Source organism: Trichechus manatus, unplaced genomic scaffold (assembly GCF_000243295.1).
Source record: "Trichechus manatus latirostris isolate Lorelei unplaced genomic scaffold, TriManLat1.0 scaffold00232, whole genome shotgun sequence".
Taxonomy (NCBI): Eukaryota; Metazoa; Chordata; class Mammalia; order Sirenia; family Trichechidae; genus Trichechus; species Trichechus manatus.
Genome location: NW_004444168.1, coordinates 311,286 through 333,008, shown reverse-complemented (window position 1 = coordinate 333,008; position 21,723 = coordinate 311,286). Strand labels below are relative to the sequence as shown.

General features: G+C 43.4%; 1 protein-coding gene across 2 annotated transcripts in view; it reads left to right on the top strand.

Annotated features, from left to right (window-relative positions):
• The window catches only part of PPFIBP2 (PPFIA binding protein 2), a 107,539-nt gene that overhangs the window by 33,034 nt on the left and 52,782 nt on the right, over window positions 1–21,723 (top strand). For both annotated transcript variants that reach the window (XM_023743021.1, XM_023743022.1), the window contains exons 2-4: window positions 1,162–1,248; window positions 5,286–5,399; window positions 19,161–19,292. In XM_023743021.1, coding sequence (XP_023598789.1) covers window positions 1,162–1,248; window positions 5,286–5,399; window positions 19,161–19,292 — 333 coding nt within the window. The remainder of the gene's footprint in view (window positions 1–1,161; window positions 1,249–5,285; window positions 5,400–19,160; window positions 19,293–21,723) is intronic.

The window sequence follows — 21,723 nt, the reverse complement described above, 5'->3', positions numbered from 1 at the left end:
AATGTGGGAAATGGGCTCCGGAGAAGGTGCTTGGGTTTCCTCTCTGACCTCCCCATCTGCACAACCATGACTTTCCTCTGGGGAGGTGGGCACCTGCCTGCCTCATGAACATTGGAGCACTTATTCCTCTCTCAGCTCAGATTATCATGACTGTCACTTCCCCATTTCGCAATAAGAGCTACTTTTTCAGCCTGTCTGGACTCCAGATGTCCCACTTCGGGCCCCTAGTTTCAGCATGAAGGAGGGAGCATTGGTGGTGTCTGGCCAGCTTAATGCCATCAGCAGCTCTCTCCCTCCTCCCTGGGTGTTCACACCCAGCAGACATGTCCTAGAAAGCGACTGCAGCTCCTGTGTCCTTTTATAAGACTCTGTCTCTCAGCTACCTTTTCAAACCCTCTCCCCTTCCTCTGTTTTCTGTGGTTTGTGACTGCTTTCCAGTTGGCATGTTTTCCCTCTGCTTAGCCCTTTGAGATCCCTCCAGCTCTTATTTAGGTTCTTCTCAAGATGCTTCATCTTAGATTGCTTCTCTCAGCTCTAACACTGTGGAAGCATGCTGTGCCAGCCTGCTTCTCTCGGGGTGAGGTTGGCTACTTCTGGAGGGGATGTGTGTGTAGACAGAGGACCATGCAGTTAGCGTCCGCCACCCTCCATGCACATTGCTGTGTTCAGGACAGGCTTCCATGCTGCCAAGTGTGCCGTGGCTCCAGAGGACCCTGGCTGGACAGTTAGGAGATACCAAGATCTGTGCAGGAGTTGTTCCTACATAGTTCCTTGGTGAATGGTACCACCTCCCAGGTCTCCTCAGAGAGTAGACCCTTATTGTTGCTGGTGCCTCTCTCAGGCTAGTGCCTCCAGCTGAACCAGACCCAACATGTTGAGTCAAGTCAAGCACCACTGGGTCTGGAGCTCCATGGAGCCCTCCCGGGCAAGAGTGAGGTCATCCAGGGGCTGGTTTTGCCAACTTTCAAGGCACACCTTTCAACGGCATCTGGTCTGGTCCTCCTTGTAGTAGTTTTGAAATCTTGTGGTTTCCTGTTTTGGTGGGTGGTTTTGCACTTATAATCAGCCAAACTGTCCTCACAAATCACATACTCCGTTTGAAAGTTGGTTAGATGTTTTCCCAACCTTTTAGTGTCTTCTTTTTTTCCTCTTTAATCCCAGGTAAACCATCACGGTGCTGCTAGTAATGAAACCTACCAGGAACGCTTGGCACGTCTAGAAGGAGATAAGGAGTCCCTCATATTACAGGTGGGTCGTTTCTGATGAGAACCAGCGTATCTTGTTACCTCCGGTTCTGTAGCCTCCCCTTAGTAGGAGGGAAGTACAAGGGATTTTCACTGTTGGATTTATCCTGACCCAAAGTGTACATTTTAAAAAAGACTTTTCCTGAAACAAAGCAGAAAGTAACTTGGGGAGCAGTTTAACTTTGGACTTGACTTGGGGGTCTGTGAATTTATTCATTTATCATGCACTACCTAGCACCTGCCTCTACAAACTGGATGCTCTGTGGCCAAGTGGATTACTGGGTGCTAAGAATGAACAAGATGAGAGCCTGTCATCCGGGAGTCTTATGAGGGAGATAAGATGTGTCCTGTGTCACTACTAAAACAGAGCCATGAGTGATGCAAGGCCTAAGGGTGATTGCTAACGGGATCAGAACCAAAATTGTCTGGAGACGGCTCTAGACTGATCAGTTTGATGCCAAATTTCTGGGAGCTGGTAATATGGATTAAACCTTTCATGACTCTCTTGCTTGGAAGAGAACTCCAGAACTTTTAATGGAGAAATATAGTCAAAGGAACTTTTTTACTTCTGAAAGCTTGCATTCCCTGGTAGGACATAAAGTTACGTATTCTTACAGGAGGCCTATTGCTGAAGCAGGGGCTCTTTGCTGTGTGAACTGTCGTATGCATAAACTGATTTAGCAAGCATTTACTCCAGGTCTGGTATGTATCAGACACTGATTGACAGTTTAGAGAATATAAAGATTAATATCCTAATCCCAGCTCCTTAGAAAGCTTTAAGGGTTGTGGACAAAACTGGTAGTTGAATGGAGGAGGGAACAGATGGAGTCTTAGAACCTCCCCAGGCTCTGGGCTTTAGCTTAGGTTGTGAGTCTGCAATATGTTTGTTTTTCCTTTTTTAATCTTATTTCTGTTTTATTTTATGAACATAAGAGTAATAGATGATTTTAGAAACTTTGAAGAGTTTAAAAGTTTGAAGAAGCAAGTTTTTTCCGGTCTTTTTTCCTGTTCTTGCCCTTTTTATAATAATTGAGTTCACATACCAAACATACAATTTTGCATTCCAGTTTTTCCTTCCTCACTTAATTGAATTGTTCACTAAAAGCATTGGGGTGTCCACAATTTGCTGGATACTTGTTTTCAGTGCTGGGAATGCAGCAGTGAACAGTCAGGTCCTGTTCTTGTAAAGCTTCCCTTTTAGTGTGTGTGGAGGGGGTGGGGGGATGAGGGTGGAGGAGTGGACAGTAAACAAACCATACACATAAAATATGTCAGGTGGTGAGAAGTGCTTTGGAGTAAACAAAGCTTGCTAAGGAGTAACAAATCAGGGAAGACCTCTGATAGGAAGAGACCCCAAGAAGCTGGGCAGGGAGCTGCAGAGATCTGAGAAGCACATTCCAGGCAGAGGAGGCTGTCAGTCAAGAAGCCCTGAGGTAGGCATGTGCTGAGTGTGGGGAGAACAGCAGGGGCCATTGTGGCTGGAGTTGATGTACGTGAGGAAGCTCTGTGGGAGTTGCCATCAGAGAGAGAGCAGGGGCTAGATTTTATAGCCCATTATAACACAGATGGTTTGAGGGAGGTGTAATTTGAAACTCCATCCCAATGACATGATTGATGATAAAGTGTCCAGCTTAGCATTTTGCAGAAAATAGTGTGAACTTGCAAACTTTTGAACCAGGACCCTTCGTGATTAACGTGTTCCTATTTAGAGGGGATTTACAATTTATTAAAAAAGCCCTATGTAATAAATATTTTCTTGGAGATTTTTTTTTTTTTAATTCTGAATTTTTCAATAATCCTTATTTGAATAACCCTAGTGGAATTTGGAAGTTGCTTACCAGAAAAGTCAGAAGTTGACCCTAAAGGTTTCTGTTCTGCTAGGAGTTTGTGAATCGACTTTTGGAGTTTCTCTTATGTGACTACTGTTTTAGTGGCCCTGTGGAGCTGGTTAGACAGATTCTCAACCTCTTGCTTAATTCTCAACAGTAGCTCATCCAGACTGAATTAATTGGAGCCCTTGGCCCAGAATTTTTCCTGGGTCTACACTCCTCTTCAGAGAGAACAAGGCAAATCACACGTAACAAAATACTTTGTTTCCAGGATTAGTTTAAAAAAAAAAAAAATCTTTGTAATTATTATAACTCCTTTAAACCAGTGATTTTCATTTTTGTTTTTCTCAATTGTATCCCCCCTAGGGCCTAAAATTATCCCTAACTCGTGGTAGAGACTCAATAAATATTTGTTTTTATTGAGTGAAGGTTATATTCTAGGGTTTTTATACACTTTGTACCCATTTTTCACAGCTCTCCATTCATAGTACTTAGAGCGTGGACTGAGGTTAATAAGGATCTGCAGCCCTGCGTAGCTTGAGTCTTAACTGGGAGCTGAACTGTGGGCTGTAGAACGCTAGAGACCACTGGATGCCTCCAGTGCATGACTCCAAGACATGGTGCAGACCATGTCTTAATCCACATAATAAGATTAACCATGAAACAGCCTTCCCAAACAGAAACTCTAGAAGCCAGAGAGCAAAGCCCACTCCCCTGAATCCCACCCTTTTGAAAAAGTGAAGTTAGTAGCTAAAAAGGTCAGGACTGCTGATAGTGTTGTGCAACAAGGATTAAAATCACAAAGATTTGTGTTTAAAATGAACCTAGTTGACAAAAGTAGCCTATTTTGGATTAAAATTGAAATCTCAGCTCACACCATGCATCACCTCCAGGAATATATTTCAATAATTCATTAATCATTTGGGAACTTAAAAAGAGAAAGTTTCAAGTTGCCATGTTAATTTACATTAGTTTCTCTTTAAACAGGGACCTTTATAATTCATAAAGTTTATTTAAACACTTGTAAATGAATTCACATTAACTCTTTTATGCCCCACCCTTGAGTCCCTGGGTGGTGCAAACAGTTAACTGTGCTCAGCTGCTAATCCTAAAGGTTGGTGGTTTAAGTCCACCCAGAGGCACTTCAGAAAAAAATTAGTCACTGAAAACACTATGGAGCACAATTCTACTCGGACACACGAGTTTGCGTCAGTTGTGATTGACTGGACGGCAGCTAGTACTGGTATTATTCCTTTACAGACTGAGAAATGATTTAGGATAATCTATGTGCAGATGGCAATTACTCAACCATTGGTTAAAAACCAAAGGGCCAAAAGGTTGTTAATCTACTGATACTTGATTGTTTTTGAGGGCTACACTTTCTTTCTTCATCTTCCTACTTTGAGGTATCTCTTTAAAAAAAAAAGGAAAGGATGAAGAAGGAAAAGAAAAAGGATTGTGGGGCAGTTTGCTGAGAGAGATGGCTACGAAAGCTCAATGTGTATTTAGGGCATACTTTAAATGACTGTTTCAAATGGTTTTTTATCAATAATTCCAATAGAGATTCTCCGTGTTCTTCAGAAAGATGACTCTTTTCCTGCCACTATACGTGTAATGTGGCTTCTGTATATTTATGACTTAGAGTCATGTTTTGGCCTGTGAAGCATGAACACCTTTCTGTAGCCAAGTTTTGTCAGTGCTAATACTTGCCCTTTACATCCCACATTCCTTAATTGCTTCAGAATGCTTGTCTGATAGGTGAGCAGTCCTCACACCCTTATGAGAGAGGTAAGGTCATTGGTTAGCTTGCACAGAAGTTTGGATTACTCTTCCCCATGAGGTGGCAGGATCCCTGGCAGGCCAGCTGAGATAGTCTTGAGATTGGGGCTGCCTGAGGGAACCCTATAAGAGGAGTAAGGAGCAGGGCCCAGCCCAGAGGCAGCTCTCTTGGCTGTTGGGTATTTTTCTCTTGAGTCCGTCAAGAGCCAGAAACGTGACTTTAACATTCAGGCAGTGGCCCAGATTCCCTGGCAAGGTATGAACCAAATTGGAGTTTTCTTCATCCAGGTCACTTCCCCTGCCCCACAAAAGAAAAGCCATTTCTTGTGTATAAGGAAGGCTCAGTGGTGTGGTGTCACAGTTCACCTGCAGGTGGAGAGAGTTTCTTGCCCCACACAGAGTTCCTCCACCTTTGCTTTATTTCCTGGGACAGGTGAGTGTCCTCACAGACCAAGTGGAAGCCCAAGGAGAGAAGATCCGGGATCTGGAATTGTGTCTGGAAGGACACCAGGTGAAACTTAATGCTGCTGAAGAGATGCTTCAACAGGTAAGGGCAAGTGGAGCTGAAGGAAGGCCCTTGGGTTCTGAAGCAGCTCATGTGTTGCAGTCCCTTTTTGTGTCTAGGTTACAGCTCTCACTGCTTACTTTCCCATCCTGCCTAGAGGCGGGGTTGGCTGCTCACTGTGCAGTGTTTATGCAGCAGGTGAAACCAGCCAGAGCACTGAGAGTGGCAGAAGGGGTGGGGCAGGAGAATAACCTGTTGAGCTGGTTAGAGAAATCACAGAAGGGCACTTTCTCCAGGCCTTGCTCAATGAAGGAGCACTCTGCTGGCAACATCAACGCCCTCTTATCACATGAACCATGGTCTGCCTGTGGGTGGCATCTGGGGTTCTAGAAAGTCACTTTGTCAGCTTATTTGTGCCTTTCCCCATCTGCTCTCATTCCACCCCCTCCCACTCAGTGTAGTTTTCTTTGATAAAACTTACTGTATAAATAATATTTTAGTATAATTTCATAGATATCAAAATGTAAAAAAAAAATTAGCAGATCTCCTGCTGTCCAAATAAACCTGGTAACTATCTTCTCTTTGTTTCCTTTTGGTTTTTGTTCTTAAGTGTACATATAATTTACAAAGCTCTAGTCACACCAGAGATACAATTTAGTCCTCAGTTTTTATATGCATTATCATAGTCTGAATTTTTCTCATTTAAAAATTTAGCTGTATAGTTGTCGGTACTACCACTTATAGATTTTTTGAGTGAAAATGTTACCATTTAAGCATTCTACTCTTGAACAGTTTTACACTACTGTAAATAATGAGCTGCAGTGAGTATTTAGGAGCCTTGGTGATGCAGTGGTTTAGACCTCAGCTTTTTTTTAAATTGTACTTTAGACGAAGGTTTACAGAACAAACTAGCTTCTCATTAAACAATTAGTACACATATTGTTTTTGACGTTGGTTTCCAACCCCATGACATGTCAACACTGTCCCCCTCTTGACCTTGGGTTCCCTATTACCAGCTTTCCTGTCCCCTCTTGCTTTCTAGTCCTTGCCCCTGAACTGGTGTGCCCCTTTAGTCTCGTTTTGTTTTATGGGCCTGTCTAATCTTTGGCTGAAGGGTGAACCTCAGGAGTGATTTCATTACTGAGCTAAAAGGGTGGCCGGGGGCCATACTCTCAGGGTTTCTCCAGTCTCTGTCAGGCCAGTAAGTCTGGTCTTTTTTTGTGAGTTAGAATTTTGTTTTACATTTTTCTCCAGCTATATGCGGGACCATTTATTGTGATCTCTGTCACAGCAGTCTTTGGTGGTGGCTGGGCACCATCTAGTTATGCTGAACTCAGTCTGGTGGAGGCTGTGGTATTTGTGGTCCATTAGTCCTCTGGACTAATCTTTCCCTTGTGTCTTTGGTTTTCTTCATTTTCCTTTGAAGAGCCCACCTGTTAATCAAAAGGTTGGCAGTTCAGATCCACCATCTGCTCCTTGGAAACCCTATGGGGCAGTTCTACTCTGTCCTATAGGGTTGCTATGAGTTGGAATCGACTTGACAGCAGCGGATTGTTTTGGTAATGAGTATTTATTTTTAGAATAAGTTTTTTATGATGAAGTCCCAGAAGTGCTTTGAAAGGTGTGAATAGTTATGACCCTTGATATTTATTGCCAAGTAACTTCTCCCAGCAGTGGTTGAGTAAAAGTTTACCAAGAAAACATTCATATTATCTGTAAATAATGACATATATTTAAAGTAAAGGGAAAGCATAAATGTCTGTTATGTCTGTTTCACGGCTTATTGCATTGGCCGGATCTTATATAACAATAGTAAATAAAAGTAATGACACTGGAGTTGAGTCGCAGCTGCCTTCTTTACACAGGACGTGTTCAGGGTGCAGGGTTATCAGGAGCACATACCCAGGGGAAGACCTGCATCTATAGACAGTCAGAGGCCCCACACCGAGGCAGTGAGAGGGCTCCTGTAGAGCTCCTCTGGCATTTGAGTAGAAGGCCAGGCTTGGCTCAGGGTGGGAATGGTCTTTAAGGGTTAGCAGAAAGAGGTTACTGTTTGCCTCAGTCCTCTGCCTCTAGGCCATAAGCCATCCCTGCTCCTGCAACATTGGCCAAGAGCCTGCAGCCCAGGATATCAGGATATCTCAGTCAAACCGGGCAAGCCTCTGCCTGTCCCATTGTAGAGGACTCGTACTCCAAGCTATATAGATGGCATAGCGTCAGTGCTGAGGTGTAAGCATCAAGTGTCTTTACAAACAACATCTGTACATTTCTATACTGTACATTTCTGTCTTCTTCCTGATTTAATGATTCTTCATTAGGCCTAACGATGGCTATGGGTTTAAAATAGATATAATGTACTAAATCAAGAAATGACTGTCCTACTGTACTAAATCAAGAAATGACTGTCCTATTTCTGTTTCTAAAGTTGTTTTTAGGAAGAGATGTTAAATTTTTATCAAAAGTCTTTTCAGAGTCTGTTGAGAAGCCAATTAGATTTTTTAAAACCAAATCTATTAATACATATCTAATTAATTGATTTTCTTAACTATTCTTGCATTTTCAGTCATTTTGAAAAATAAACCAGGACTGAAGTTGATGTGTTTTCTTTGTAGCTCCTAGCATAGTACTTGGCACATAAAAGATACTCACTAATTACTTAGAGAGTGAAAGTCAGTCCCTTAAAATGAGTGGGTTCAGTTAGATCACTGCCTGTGATCTTTTTCCCCAGAGCTCTGACATTTTCTATTGCCTTGATCAGCATGAGATTCAAATTTTTCTTGACAGTTTGGTAATGAACACAGGCTTGAATTTGACCTTTCGTCTTAGGATGAATATCTTAGTTCCCAGGTGTTCCTCAGTTTCATTTAAGTGCATTTGAAGAACTTTAAAAAAAGAAGAAAGGCAAGTCAGTATTTTTATGCAAATGTCTTCATAAAAACTCATTCCAATGGCTCAGAAGCTGTTATTAGCTTGTTTTCTTTGCATTGCTCATTAATAAGTTATCACATTCTTGGCTCCATTTGATTTTCACTTAAATTGTGTGCCATATCTCTTGCTCATAATATTCCCAGAAAATCTGAGTAACGATAAGAGTTGAGTCATTCTCTTTAAGACCCAGGAAAGAAAACAGTCTGATGGGAAAAAAATCTCAAGTGACAAGGGTGTGTTGTCATAAAGAGTGAAGGAGATACCCTGCTAGACTGACTTTTCAAGTCTGCACAAGGTGTGGTTTGGAGGTGGTGGAGTGTTGTAAAAAATCCAGAAAGAGACAAAGAAAATTTGAATGTGGAGGGCACGTGTCAGAAAAATGTCAGAGGGTTGATATTTCAGGAAGGCAGTGCCTGATGTGGAACCATGGAACAGGAGGTCAGAGAATGGCTGCCTTGTAGTCCCCGAGTTATCTGACTGTCCGCCTGGGTTCTCTTTCAGGGCTGCTCTACATAGCTCTCCATGGCAATGTCTCCGCCCTCGTGTCAGAGTCTCTCTGTCGATGAATCTGATGTTGGTGCCCAGCACCACCTGGGGAGAGGCCAGCTTGTCTCTGTAAGCAGTGTACCGTGGACTGCATTTTGTTGGTTTTGTTCTTAGGTGCCGTTGAGTTGGCCTCAAACTTGGCAGTGACCTTATGTGTAACAGAACGAAACACTGCCTGACTGCATTTTTGACACTTTTAAAAGACTTACTTTCTTAAACTTAATTACCTTTTGCGTCCTTTTTGATTCTAAGTCCCCTCTGTTGTGTGAGACAGGTAAAGTAATAGGCATGTGGTTTGCATGTGCCATAGAGGTGGGTGCCTTGGCTTGTGTATTCCCTAGGCGGTACAAACGGTTAAGCACTTGTCTGCTAACCAAAAGGTTGATGGTTAGAGTCCACCCATAGGCTCCTTGGAAGAAAGGCCTGGCAATCTACTTCCAAAAAAAATCAGCCGTTAAAAACTCTACGGAGCACAGTTCTACTCTGATGCACATGGGGTTGCCATAAGTGGGAATTGACTCTACAGCAATTGGATTTTTTTAGCTCCTTATTTGCCACTTCTAGGTTTGAAACATCTTCCTGAACTTAACCAAGTTATTTTTATGCCTGTAAGCTTTCAATGCATTCTCTCAATTTTTGAAGGGTAAAATGATAGGAGTATGTGATACTCCTTTTTTGGCAAGTTCTGAGTTATAGTACATGTTGGAACCTTAGCAGCCACCCATGTGTTTCCTGGGCTTGGTGACACCTGAGCTTTCGATCTTTGGATTCCACCTCTGATTCCCAAGTTGAATGTTCTGCTGCATATATGATTGCTTTCCTGAAGTCTGCTCTATATTGTTTGTAAAGACACTTGATGCTCACACCTCAGCGCTGATGGCATGCTGTCTATAGCTTGGAGTACATGTCCTCTGCGCTGGGGCAGGCAGAGGCTTGCCCGGTTTGACTGAGATATCCTGTGCTGCAGGGCTCTTGGCTTATGTGGCAGGAGCAGGAATGGCTCATGGCCTAGAGGCAAAGAACTGAGGCAAACAGTCACCTGTTTCTGCTAGCCCTTAAAGACCATTCCTGCCCTGAGCCAAGCCTGGCCTTCTACTCAAATGCCAGAGAAGCGCTAAAGGAGCCCTCTCTCTGCCTCAGTGTGGGGCCTCTGACTGCCTATAGATGCAGGGCTTCCCCTGGGTGTGTGTTCCTGCTAATTCTGCACGCTGAATGCATTCTGTATAAAGGAGGCAGCTGCTACTCAACTCCAGCTGACTGCCCATGTAGACCCAATACTGCTAGATCTTCCCATATCACCTAAGAAGCTGAAAATCCAGTTTATAAAATAGTACATGTGTGTATATATATGTAAATGTTTCTATTTTAAAAATATTAATAACCAATTTAAATTAAAAAATACTATGTGAACCACAGAATACATACCTATAGGCCAGATTTGGCCCATGAACCTCCGGTATACAACCTCTGCCCTAGGCTTCGTCCGCCTCTGCTGACCAGCCATCTGACTTGAATAGCACTTGGGGTACTTAAGAAACCTCAGATGCAAACAGCATTGCCCAAACCCTGTGGTTACATGGGCTTCAACAACCCCGATTAGCCTGTTTCTCCCTGTAGCTGTTTTCCTGACCAATATCAACCTCCCTCCAAGAGCCCAAGAGGGAGAGAATTACCCCCTCACCCCCGGCACCCCCAAACTCATGAGTCATTAACCCTCAGCCTGGCCTGACTTTTGCTCGGTGCCGATCTCCCAGCTCCCATCTGTTTTCTTCTGCAAATTAATCCATCCAGCTTCCATAAAGAGTAAGCATGTGGACCCTTGGGGTTAGACAGGCGAACCAGGACCAAACAGGAACAGTGCAGGGGCAAGTCCACACAAGCACCGCTCAGATTATGAAGACATTTGAGGACAAAAGAGTATTTCTCATCTGCAGCCCTCTGTAAGATGTGGGGTAAGGTGGGAAGGGGGCAGCTAAGAGCATCTCTCAGTAGTGCCCATGGAAATACCTACTCAGCTATGGTCTCAGACTCACTGAACATTTCTGGATTTCCAAGGGAACCTTCCGCATTAGGAAGAGATGGTTCCTAGGAAATGCACAAATGAGTCTTCAAGGAGGGGAATAGCCTTAGTTTTCACCGATCTAGTATAGTCTGAACCTGGGTATAGGGCTCACAGCACTGGATCCTGCCCCTCTGGTCCTTAAGTGGTTCAGGGCACTGCCCAGCTGCATCTTTGAGGGCTGCACACTGAAGCACGAGAACCCAGGACCCAGAATGGCACCCTAGGAGTACGGAATGGCCCAGCAACCTTCTCATTGTGACTGACTCAGACCATGCTGGCAGCAAAAACTCATTGTCACAGGAAGGATTCCCCATGGTCTGCTAGTGTATTTGAGGTCCCTGGTGGCTTTTTTCTAAAGTGGCCTCAGTGGGCTTTCTAGGGTGCAGTAGGTTCCTGCCCAACAAGCTCCTGACCCTCTGCCTTTGATCTCTAACCTTTCTCCACAATAACTCATTGCCAACAAGTCAAGTCCGACTCATAGTGACCCTATAGGACAGAGTAGAACTGCCCTATATGGTTTCCAAGGCTGTAATCTTTACAGAAGCAAACTGCCATGTCTTTCTCCCACAGAGCAACTGGTGGGTTTGAGCCCCTAACCTTTCGGTTAGCAGCTGAGCGCTTATCCACTGTGCCACCAGTGTTCTTTAATCTTTCTCCAGAGGGCAATAATTTCAGGGAAGAAGCTGATGTCACTCAGTGGATAAGAAGTTTTATACAGAGCCGGCAGCCAAATGGAGCGGTTTCCAGAGACCGGCCATTGATGCAGTCAGTGTCAAGAGTAGAAACGATGTTTAGTGCCAAAAAGAAGACAGGTGAGGGAAGGAAAGTTGGGAGGAAGAAAGGGTAAAGACCTTGTGAGGACACAGCCCTACTTTTGGGAAACCTCGAACCACTTCAGCTTTTGCCTCAGACCTTCCACCTCACTCAGAGCTCCAGGGTTTAGGCAACTTCATTGTTTTGGCTGCCTTTTAGTTAAGGCATGGAGAGTGACAAATTTAGGGAATTCTGAGTCTATGGGCATGAGTTTCTGTGGATTCATCACTTGCTGTTGAGCTGAGAAATTCTATGAACCTGTATTATCACTTTCAGAAAATGGGGATGCAATATGGACTCTACTTTGCCCACCTCTTAGAGCTGTAGTAAAGTTAATCCAGTTTCATTAAAACTATGAAATAGCACACAAATGTGAGATGCACATTAAGGCACTGAGCTGGGGTAGGTGGGGCCCAAAGACACAGGCTCTATCCCTGCCCTTGAATTTAGTGAGGCGACATTGTGTCCAAATGTGTGAACTCAACAGTGTCATAGATTTCTCAGGAGCACCTTTATGGAAGTCTTTCTGTCCCAAAGAAAATATTAAACAGAGCTATGTACGTGATCCTGCAGGAGCAGAAATCTGTCTGAGGAGGCAAGACGCTGAGTTATGGGTGAGGAAAGTGGGGATTTACCAGATATTCTTTAAAGCTCCCTCTGGAAGATTTATAAAGCAGCTATAAGTACTTTCCTCAAGTTCATCTCATTCGATGTTGTACCTCCAGACCACAGTGTGAAGTAGATACTTCAACTCCTTTTTACGGTTATTGGAGACTGCATCTGGACTCAAACTGAAGTTGACTACAAGCACCTCTTTTGTGCACAATGTTATTTATGAAGGAGGCTTCCCGGCAAGGCCTGAGCCATTTACTTCAAAGGGCAAAGGGACGCATTTTTCCTTTCATGTCTTTCCATGGCCCATTCTTTCATTCTGGTTTCAGATTGCAAATCTGGCTACAATCTTCTGTCATTGGTCAGTAACTCCCTGGGTAATATTCCACACTTAAAGATGGAGGTAATTGCTTCAAGATGTGGCCCTTTAAGGAAAGAATAAATTGAAAGGCAAATTCTTTTTATCAGCTGCAGTCAGACTGAGCTTTGGAAAAAGGAAATGAAGGGTTGCTCTGAGATGTAAGCTTTCTTTCATCCCCAAGAAAGGAGATGTACTTATCCCTCTGGAAGAGGTTAGTGGTAGTGGTGGAGTCAGAGAGGGTTGGTGATAATGCCGTCCGTTGGTTTTTCCTAAAGCTTCATTTCCCTGTTTCATGGTCCTTCACAGTAAGAAAAACAAATCATCCACCTCCCATACCACTTCTCTCCTCCTTCTCTCATTTACACAGGCAACATTGAAATATTTGGGAACAGAAGCAGAATGCTGCTTGTGAAACCTTCTCCCCTTATCTCTAGCCCACCTCCTCTGCATACCTCATCTTCTCATACAAAACAGTTGCTATATGATTCCAAGAGATTCCCAGCAGGATCCTACTCTGTAGTTAGGTGGAGCAGGGGGCAAGCCTTGCCTTACCAGGATGTTGGTGCTCCAGATAAGTTGGCTGGATTCACAGCTGACTCCAGACTTAGAGATAAGAGCTAGGGACCTGAGTGTTTTCTTAGGGGGTGGACAGAATAGAAGAAGCCAGCAAAGGAGATGGAGAAGAAAAAAGAAAGCCAGGAAAATGGAATGTTAGGGTGGGATGGCAAGGAGTAGCTTACCCAGATGAGTAGATGAAGGGTGAGTAGGTTGAGAGCTGAGAAGAATAAGTTGTATATGGATGTTTGGACAGTGGTCCCCAGAACCATACTGTTTCTGTGCCCTACCCTGGTGAAGCCGAAGCTGGGTTACAGGCATGTAGACATCTTGTTGAAGAGTGACAGGAAGATGAGGAAGAAGAAGCAGCAGTTGTAGATTATTTTTTAAGAGCTGAACTGAGTGGGGAGGGAGAGGCCAGAGAGGGACTGAGCTTATATACACCACACACACACACCAGGTATTTGTCTGGTGAGAGTATGTGGGAGTTGATGGGTGGTAGCTTGAGGGGAAAGAAGGTCAAGAGGGAAGGGTCTTCAGAATGTCAGAAATTTGATCACGTTTATGGCCTTAAGAATGGGAGCTGATAGTGAGGGAGAGATTAAATGCCTGTCAGAGTAGATGATTGATGGTCCTACCCTAAAGTGTTGTGTGCGCCATTGAGTTGATTCCAACTCGTAGTGACCTTATATGACAGAGTAGAACTGCCCCATAGGGTTTCCTAGGCTGTAAACTTTATGGGAGCAGATGGCCAGGTCTTTTTTCCTGCAGAGCGGCTGGTGGGCTCGAACCACCAGCCTTTCGGTTAGCAGCTGAGTGCTAAAGGTTGGGAGTTTGAACCCACCAGTGACTCCACAGGAGAAAAGACCTGGCCATCTGCTCCTGTAAAGATTATAGCCTAGGAAACCCTATGGGGAAGTTCTACTCTGTCATATAGGGTCACTATGAGTCAGAATTGACTTGACTACACACAGCAACAACCCTAAAATAGCACAGTGCTTTTGTCTTAGTCATCTAGTGCTGCTATAACAGAAATACCACGAGTGTATGGCTTTAACAAAGAGAAGTTTACTCTCTCACAGTCCAGTAGGCTACAAGTCCAAATTTAGGGCGTCAGCTCCAGGGGAGCACTCTCTCCGTCGGCTCTGGAGGAAAGTCGGTGTCATCAATCTTCCCCTGGTCTGGGAGCTTCTCTACGCAGGAACCTCAGGTCCAAAGGACATCCTCTGCTCCCGGCACTGCTTTCTTGGTGGTATGAGGTCCCCATGTCTCTCTGCTGGCTTCTCTCTTTTATATCTCAGAAGAGATTGGCTTAAGACATCACCTAATCTTGTAGATGTCATCAGTATGACTGCCACTAATCCATCGTATTACATCACAGTGATAGCATTTACAACACATAGGGAAATCACATCAGATGATAAAATGGTAGACAATTATACAATACTGGGAATCATCACAATTCAATCCATGACGGCTTTATAGGAACTTTCTCAAAGGCAGCACAGAGGTGTGGGAGAGCCTATAGGACCATGTGAGTAGGAGTCATTCTGAATTATCAGGGTAGAGGGAGAAATAGGACCAGAAAACAAAGCCAAAGAAAGGCTTTAACCAGGAAGGCAACCTGTAGGTTCATCAACTGTGTGAGGATGGCGTGAAGAGTCTAGAGACTGAGAAATGATAAAAAACAGGAAGTTGGGTCAGATAGGGGCAATTCGGGAGCAAATTCTGGAAGCATTGTGTCCTTTGACATTTGCTTTTTATATGCATGTAACTGGAAGCTTACTGGCCTAGGAAACAGTTCTTAAAGGTGAAAGAACCTGACAAAGAAGGTAACTGTGCAAGTGTGGCAGATTAGCCTTGAAATGGAGGTGTGGGCTTGCTTTCTCTCTAAGACGGATTTAAGAGATAAGAATGACAGACAATGCCAGGAAACTTTAAAGTAGAAGGAACATACATTCAGTGAATAATCAGACAGTTCTATCTTTTCAGTAATATGAGGAGAGGTTTTTAGAGAAGACCAGGACAGGGTGGGGTTTAGGATTTGAGGTAAATAGTAAAGATTTGGAACAATCCCTGAAAAGGAATCAGCCAGAGCTGAATACAAAGTTTGCCAGGCAGTGTTGTTGTATCAGCTGTAATTAGATAGCATAAATTTGAATTGAAACCAATTGGCATCATTTAGTAACTTTCAACAGCAATTCTTAGGCCATACCAAAAAAAAAAAACCAAACCAAACCCATTGCGGTTGAGTCGATTCCAACTCATAGCGATGCTATAGGAGAGAGTAGAACTGCCTCATGGAGTTTCCAAGGAGAGGCTGGTGGATTCGAACTGCCAACCTTTTGGTTAGCAGCCAGATACTTAACCACTGCGCCACCAGGGCTCCAAAAACCCATTGCCGTGGAGTCGATTCCAACTCATAGTGACCGTATAGGACAGAGTAGATCTGCCCCAGAGGGTTTCCAAGGAGCGGCTGGTGGATGCGAATTGCTGACCTTTTGGTTAGTAGCCAAGTTCTTAACCACTATGCCACCAGGGCCGTGGGGAGTGGAAATACAGACAAAAGACTTTGAGGTCTGGCATGGACTGGGTTTGGTAAGGCAAATGCACATTGGGTCTGGGGACAGGACTGAATTGAATGAGGAATTTTCTGGTGAGAGTATAAGTACTATTGAAATAACTAACCTCAAGGTATAGAGTGAATAAGAAAGCAAACATTGTTTAAAGAAAGGTGATAAACTAGGAAAATAGGGAGTTATTAAGTAACTAGTGGCCACAGAAGAAGGAATTAGAGATTATTTGAGCAAGTAGGACAGTTGAAAGGTCAGAAGATTGTGGCCAGAGGAGATTTTTTCAGAGTAGAAGATTTTAGAAGCAGAACAATCACATTTTAGATGAAGACGAAAGCCAAGTTGTAGCTGTGCTGCCGCGAAGCTGAAAGGAAGTAGAAGCAAAACCTGTTGGAGTTGAGATCAGCGAATGTGAGGCCAGAGTGGGTGTAGAGTGAATGATTTATTAATAAGGATGTTGAAACTACTGAGAAGACAGAATGCACCCAAAGTAGGTAGAGAAACAGTTGATCAAAAGACAAAGTCTTTAAGGAAATTGGGAGACTGTCTTGGGTTCTGGATATATGGGGAGAATGTGATGTAACTGAGTGGTGCTGCCTTAGAAGAGAAGGGCAGACATGATGGGCAATGGGGACAAAACAGCAGTCTGGAAGCATTTTGGAAACATGAAGAAGTGTGTTCCGTAAGTTGAGTCATTGGAAGCAGAGTGGTCTCTACTTGAGATGGCTGGGAAGGACATGTCATATTGTACAAAAGCCAAGATTCAGTTTATGCTGGAAGTAGAAGGGGCAATTGAGGATGTAAGGTAGTTAATTTCTATTAGACAACCATTTTAGAGGCTACAGCAGATAATGATGGGTGTGGGTACAGGGGGCCATGCTGGCCTGGAGATGTGGAGGTGGAGCTGGATTGGGATAAACTGGTTGAAGGCAGAGTTTGACTTCAGGGAGTAGGACAGTAATTATTAATGACAGGGATGAAGGAAAGATAGTGATGAAAGGTGGAGGCACATGCTAATAGACAAAAGCTAGGAAAGAGTACGTAAAGTTTTTATAGTTAGTGGACTTTCTGGAATTAAGTAGCCCCAGGTTTCTAATGAAAACATTGGTGTATCCAACTGGAGTGTCTGTTTGGAATGTTAGTGTGACCAAATGGAACGCTAGCATGACCAATTGGAATGGCTATTGGAACGTCAGTGCAACCAATTAGAATATTATCCTTATCATCTGGAACATTGGTGTGACCAATTGCACCGTGGCAGTTAAAACAGCCAGAGGGATTTTGGACTAATAATGGGAGTAGAATAGATTTAGAATAGCTTTCAAGAGAGAGAAATTCTGAGATGTTTTTGAGTCCTATCCAAGCAGTATCTCAAATGCTGGTCAGTAGGAAGACCCAGAGATCTTTTCATTTCTGTGGGCCCTCGTACCCAGGGAAGGGTATGAGGACCTTCTTTTATGATCTGCATAGCCTTAGCACTGGTCTCTAATAGATAGTATGTGCGCGATGCAATCTTGTCTGTCTAAGAATATTAAATATTTGTTGATTAACTTTTTTCAGCACGTATTTTGAATATCCCTTAAAACTCTTGGACTTCTTCCTCTGTTTGGGAAACAGTGTGATACATTAGACAGAAATGAATTTTGGAGTCGAACAAACCTTGATTTGAAAACTAACTCTGCTGCTGATTATCATGTGTCCCTGGCCAAGAGATTTACTTACCATCTCTGGACCTGTTTTCTCATCTGTAAAACTGGGATAATGATACTACTGCCAAATCACTGGGAGGATTTATTAAGAAGATGTATGTGGAGCACCCAACAGAGTCTAGCACAGAGGAGGTACTCAGCGAATCTAAGTCCCCCCATTATAATGGATGTGCTCGTTCAGCTGACTCCTCATGGCCAAGTAGCTTGCGGTTCTGGCGCTGCGGTGCAGCTGCCTCTGCCCTCAGGCCTGCTCATTACTGTCTGGTTCAAGAAGAGCTGGCCTCCTTGGTCCAGTGCTCAGCGAGCTCATTTTGCTGAGCTGTTTGGCTTCTAGGTATCCATCTTCTCACAGTAGCAAACAGGCAGTGTAGCCTGACTTTCTGAGGCTCTGGGGGTCTTTGTCTTAGGGTATCCTGCATTCCAAGTCAAAACCCTTGTCCTGTGTAGTTTGCTTTATGATCTGAGGATGGTTCAGAATACGTGAAATCAGAGCTGTGTGTCAGAATGTTGAGATCTCCTCTCTTGTAGTGGGGTTGGGCTGCCCAAAGTGATGTAAAGTGTTCAGACCGTGGCAGGGTATTGTGTCTTTTCTTAGATCTTTTGCATCTGCTCATTTGGGCTATTGCTTTCCTGGCTACTGTACATACTTTTTTTGCTAGGACCTGTGTAGCCAGTGTTGGTGTCAGTGCCAGGTTTTTGGACTTCAAGAGACATTGTGTTTTTTCAGTGGAGAAATGTGTTGCACTTGGACTTTGAGAAACGCTCCTGTTTTTTGAGGTCCTTCATAATTTCTAGCTCTGAGCAGGCATGTTGCTTATCACCTTTGCTTTTTGCAAAGGTCATGCTTATTAAGTCTATGTATTAATGGCAGGTATTGTCAAGGACTTGAGACATCTGGTTTGGGGTGTACCACTGCTCTAGTGATGACAGGACTAGTAATAACCAACCCTGGTCTGTCCTCACAATCAGGACAGAACAATCTTCTCGCTTACGTCACACAGTGGCCAAATTGTAATTTCGATAAAGTGCAGAAAAGATCTATCTCATATAATAAGATTCCAGTATAATCACTGGACTTTGGGAAATGCTCCTGATCCTCACTGAGCAGCTGCTTTATGTTCCTAGCTCCCTTCTAAGTTCATTTAGTGAGGTCTTACAGTGAGGTAGGTTGGAGACTGGGCTGAGCATTAACTGAGCCCAAGAGCTTATCTGGAAACTTTGGTTTTAAAACTATATTGCTAACATAAGCTTGTCCCTTCCCTCTTGGTTTTGCTTTGTTTTAGTGAAGAAGACCTGCTATTTTGCCCTAAAAATAGAAATGGAAAAATTTAGTTTTTTGAGAGTACCAGTTTGCTTTTTCTCTATTTGGACATTATCAATAATGGTTCTACAGGCAAACATTTTTGAGAAATGAAGCTCACGTTGTCTTTCAGAGCACAGAGGGTGGTGGCAGGGACTGACTGTTATCCCGGAGTGACCCAGTGTCAACCTAGATCCACCCCTAATAGGCCTGTGGCTGCTATTCAGCTGTCTCTCTGTTGTCCACTCCACAATTTAGAGATTGCCTTATGTGCTCTGGACAGAGCTAGAGTTTTCCTTGTTGCCATGGTGGTTTATGATGCTGAGACCTGTTTTTGCTTTCAGGAGCTGCTAAGTCGCACATCTCTTGAGACCCAGAAGCTTGATCTGATGACTGAAGTGTCTGAGTTGAAGCTCAAACTGGTTGGCATGGAGAAAGAGCAGAGGGAGCAAGAGGAGAAGCAGAGAAAAGCAGAGGTGAGTGTGATACACCAAATACCAGGGGTACCTGTACTGTCCTAAATTCAAACCTGGTGTTGGAGGCATGCTAATGTTGACTCAGGCCATATGGTCAACCCCAAGCCTGGCAGGCATTAGGTGCCAGAAACAGCTATGCCCTAGAGGGTGCAATGATCTGTTAATACCAAGCTGTCAGATTTTGCCGTGGCTACGTATATCAACAATGCCCAGACCACCCAGTTTTGGCTCTAAGGCTTTATTCTCTCTCAAGCTACTGACAAGGGTGGAAAGGGAAGCAGTAGCGGGGAGGTTCAGACAAGATGTAAAGGGGCACAAGATGTCTTCGATGAGAGCCAAGGCTGTGACAAGATGTGATGAAGTGTGATGAAGTCAGTGTCCTAACAGTCCACATCACTGTATCTAAGGAGTGTGGATGTAGTTTTTGATGTGCATTTCCCTGACCCAGATGGAATCCTCAGATTATGTGTTTCTTTTCTCAGGATTGCTCATATGAGTGAGCTTATGCATAGACCTTGTCTTAGAGAATGCTTTCCTATTTTTTGTTTTTTGGGGGCTCCATATGCCATTGGCTAGAGCATGCCAGACTCCTTTTGGATAAATGTTTAAAGAAGTTTAGGCTCAGAGTACCTTTATTTGTGAGAGGGCAGCCTGTTTTAATCTTAGATAACTATCCTTTGTGTGCCTCCACGTTAAGTCCCTGTACTCATGCCAGACAATGTGAGCTGTGGAAAGAAGATAGGCTTTAGGTTTAGATAGGTTTAGGTTTGGCTTAATTACTGACCTAACTGTTTAATAACTGTACAACCTTCAACAAGTTAGCTACTTAATCTCTCTGAACTTTAATCTCTTTATCTGTAAAATGGGTAACTATATGGTGAAGACCAAATAAAATCATGCAAGTTAAGTACCTAGCATAGTATCTGGCATTTTGTAGATACTTCTTTTATCTTAATGCCTTTGCCCCAATTAGGCATCTCCAAAATCTGAAGGTGGGTATTGGTCCTTTTTGATAAGTGCAACCATTATTGTGCACTGAAACCTACCATACTTCTGTATTTGCTGGGCAAAGACTGGTGATTGAAATACTTCTAATGTGCAGGGAATAGTCCTTGCATTGTTTTTGAAAGCATGTTCGTTAGTAAGAAGGATAGATTGCCAAAAGAAGCAGAGGACGGTATATTCTAATGATTAAGAGAGTAAGCTCTTGAATCACATCTCCTGGCTTTGATCCAAGCTCTGCTACTCAATAGCTTTGTGACTATGGGCAAGTAATTTAACCTGCCAAACTTCTATTTTCTCTTCTGTACAATGGAAATAACAATACTTCATACCCCCTGGGTTGTTGTGAAGAGTGAATGAGATAATGCTCATACAGCCCTTAGCATAGTGCTGGACATATAATAATAGCATTTATGGATCATTTGGATCATTTACTGACAGTCTTAAGCATGCTAGAAATGGAAATGTATACTTACATACATTATTTACATACTGTTAAGACCACATAGACTGGAAGCTTGTCTGTGTGAAATGTTACTGGAATGGACCCTGCTTCTGAAATGTTCAGAGAGAAGTAATTGAATTTTCCCCTGGTTTAGAGTTATTTTACCAATGTTTCAAGATGTGTGATTAAATGTGGTTTTAGGGGCAGAATTCAGTAAACTCTGTGAAAACATTTAAAGTGGAAGAAACAAATCAAAACCACTTAAGAAAAAAGGAGAGGGGGGAAGGTTACTGGCTCAAATAACTTAAAAAGCCCAGGGTTTAAAGAATCCAGTATGACTAGATCCAGGTGATCTCACAGTGTCATTAAAAATCAGTGTTACTCTTTCCCTTGGATCTGTTTTAGCCTTATTCTCAGGAGGGCTCTCCTCAAGTGGTAACAAAGATAGCCACCATCTGGTCTAGATTTATATCCTACCAGCCTGGCAACTCTTGCAGAGAAGCAGATTCTCTTTCTCAGAGTTCCAGTGAAAGTCTCAGGGTTGCATCTCATAGGGCCAATTTAGGTCGTGTGTGTAGTTCTGAACCTGTGAGGCAGGGTGTATGCATGAGTGTGAGAGTCAGTCTGTCTGTGAAAGAATGCAGAGTTAGTACGAAGCTGAGGCGTCTCAGTTCCTTCATAGGGAAGAGGAGAAGGAAGGAGAGCTCCTGTGCCTGGGACAAATCTAGAGCAGTCAGTTTATTGCTTGCTTTTTTCGTATTCTTTCTTTTCTGAAGGATTGTTTTTAAATCTGAGTTTTTTGTTGTTGGTTTTCATTAGGCTGTTTTTGCATGAGCTAGCTCTGGTGGTGCAGTAGTTATGGGCTTGGCTGCTACCTGAAAGGCTGGCAATTCAAACCCACCAGCCAGCCCTTCCGCAGGAGAAAGATGTGGCAGGCAGCCTGCTTTCATAAAGATTACAGCCTTGGAAACCATATGGAGTGGT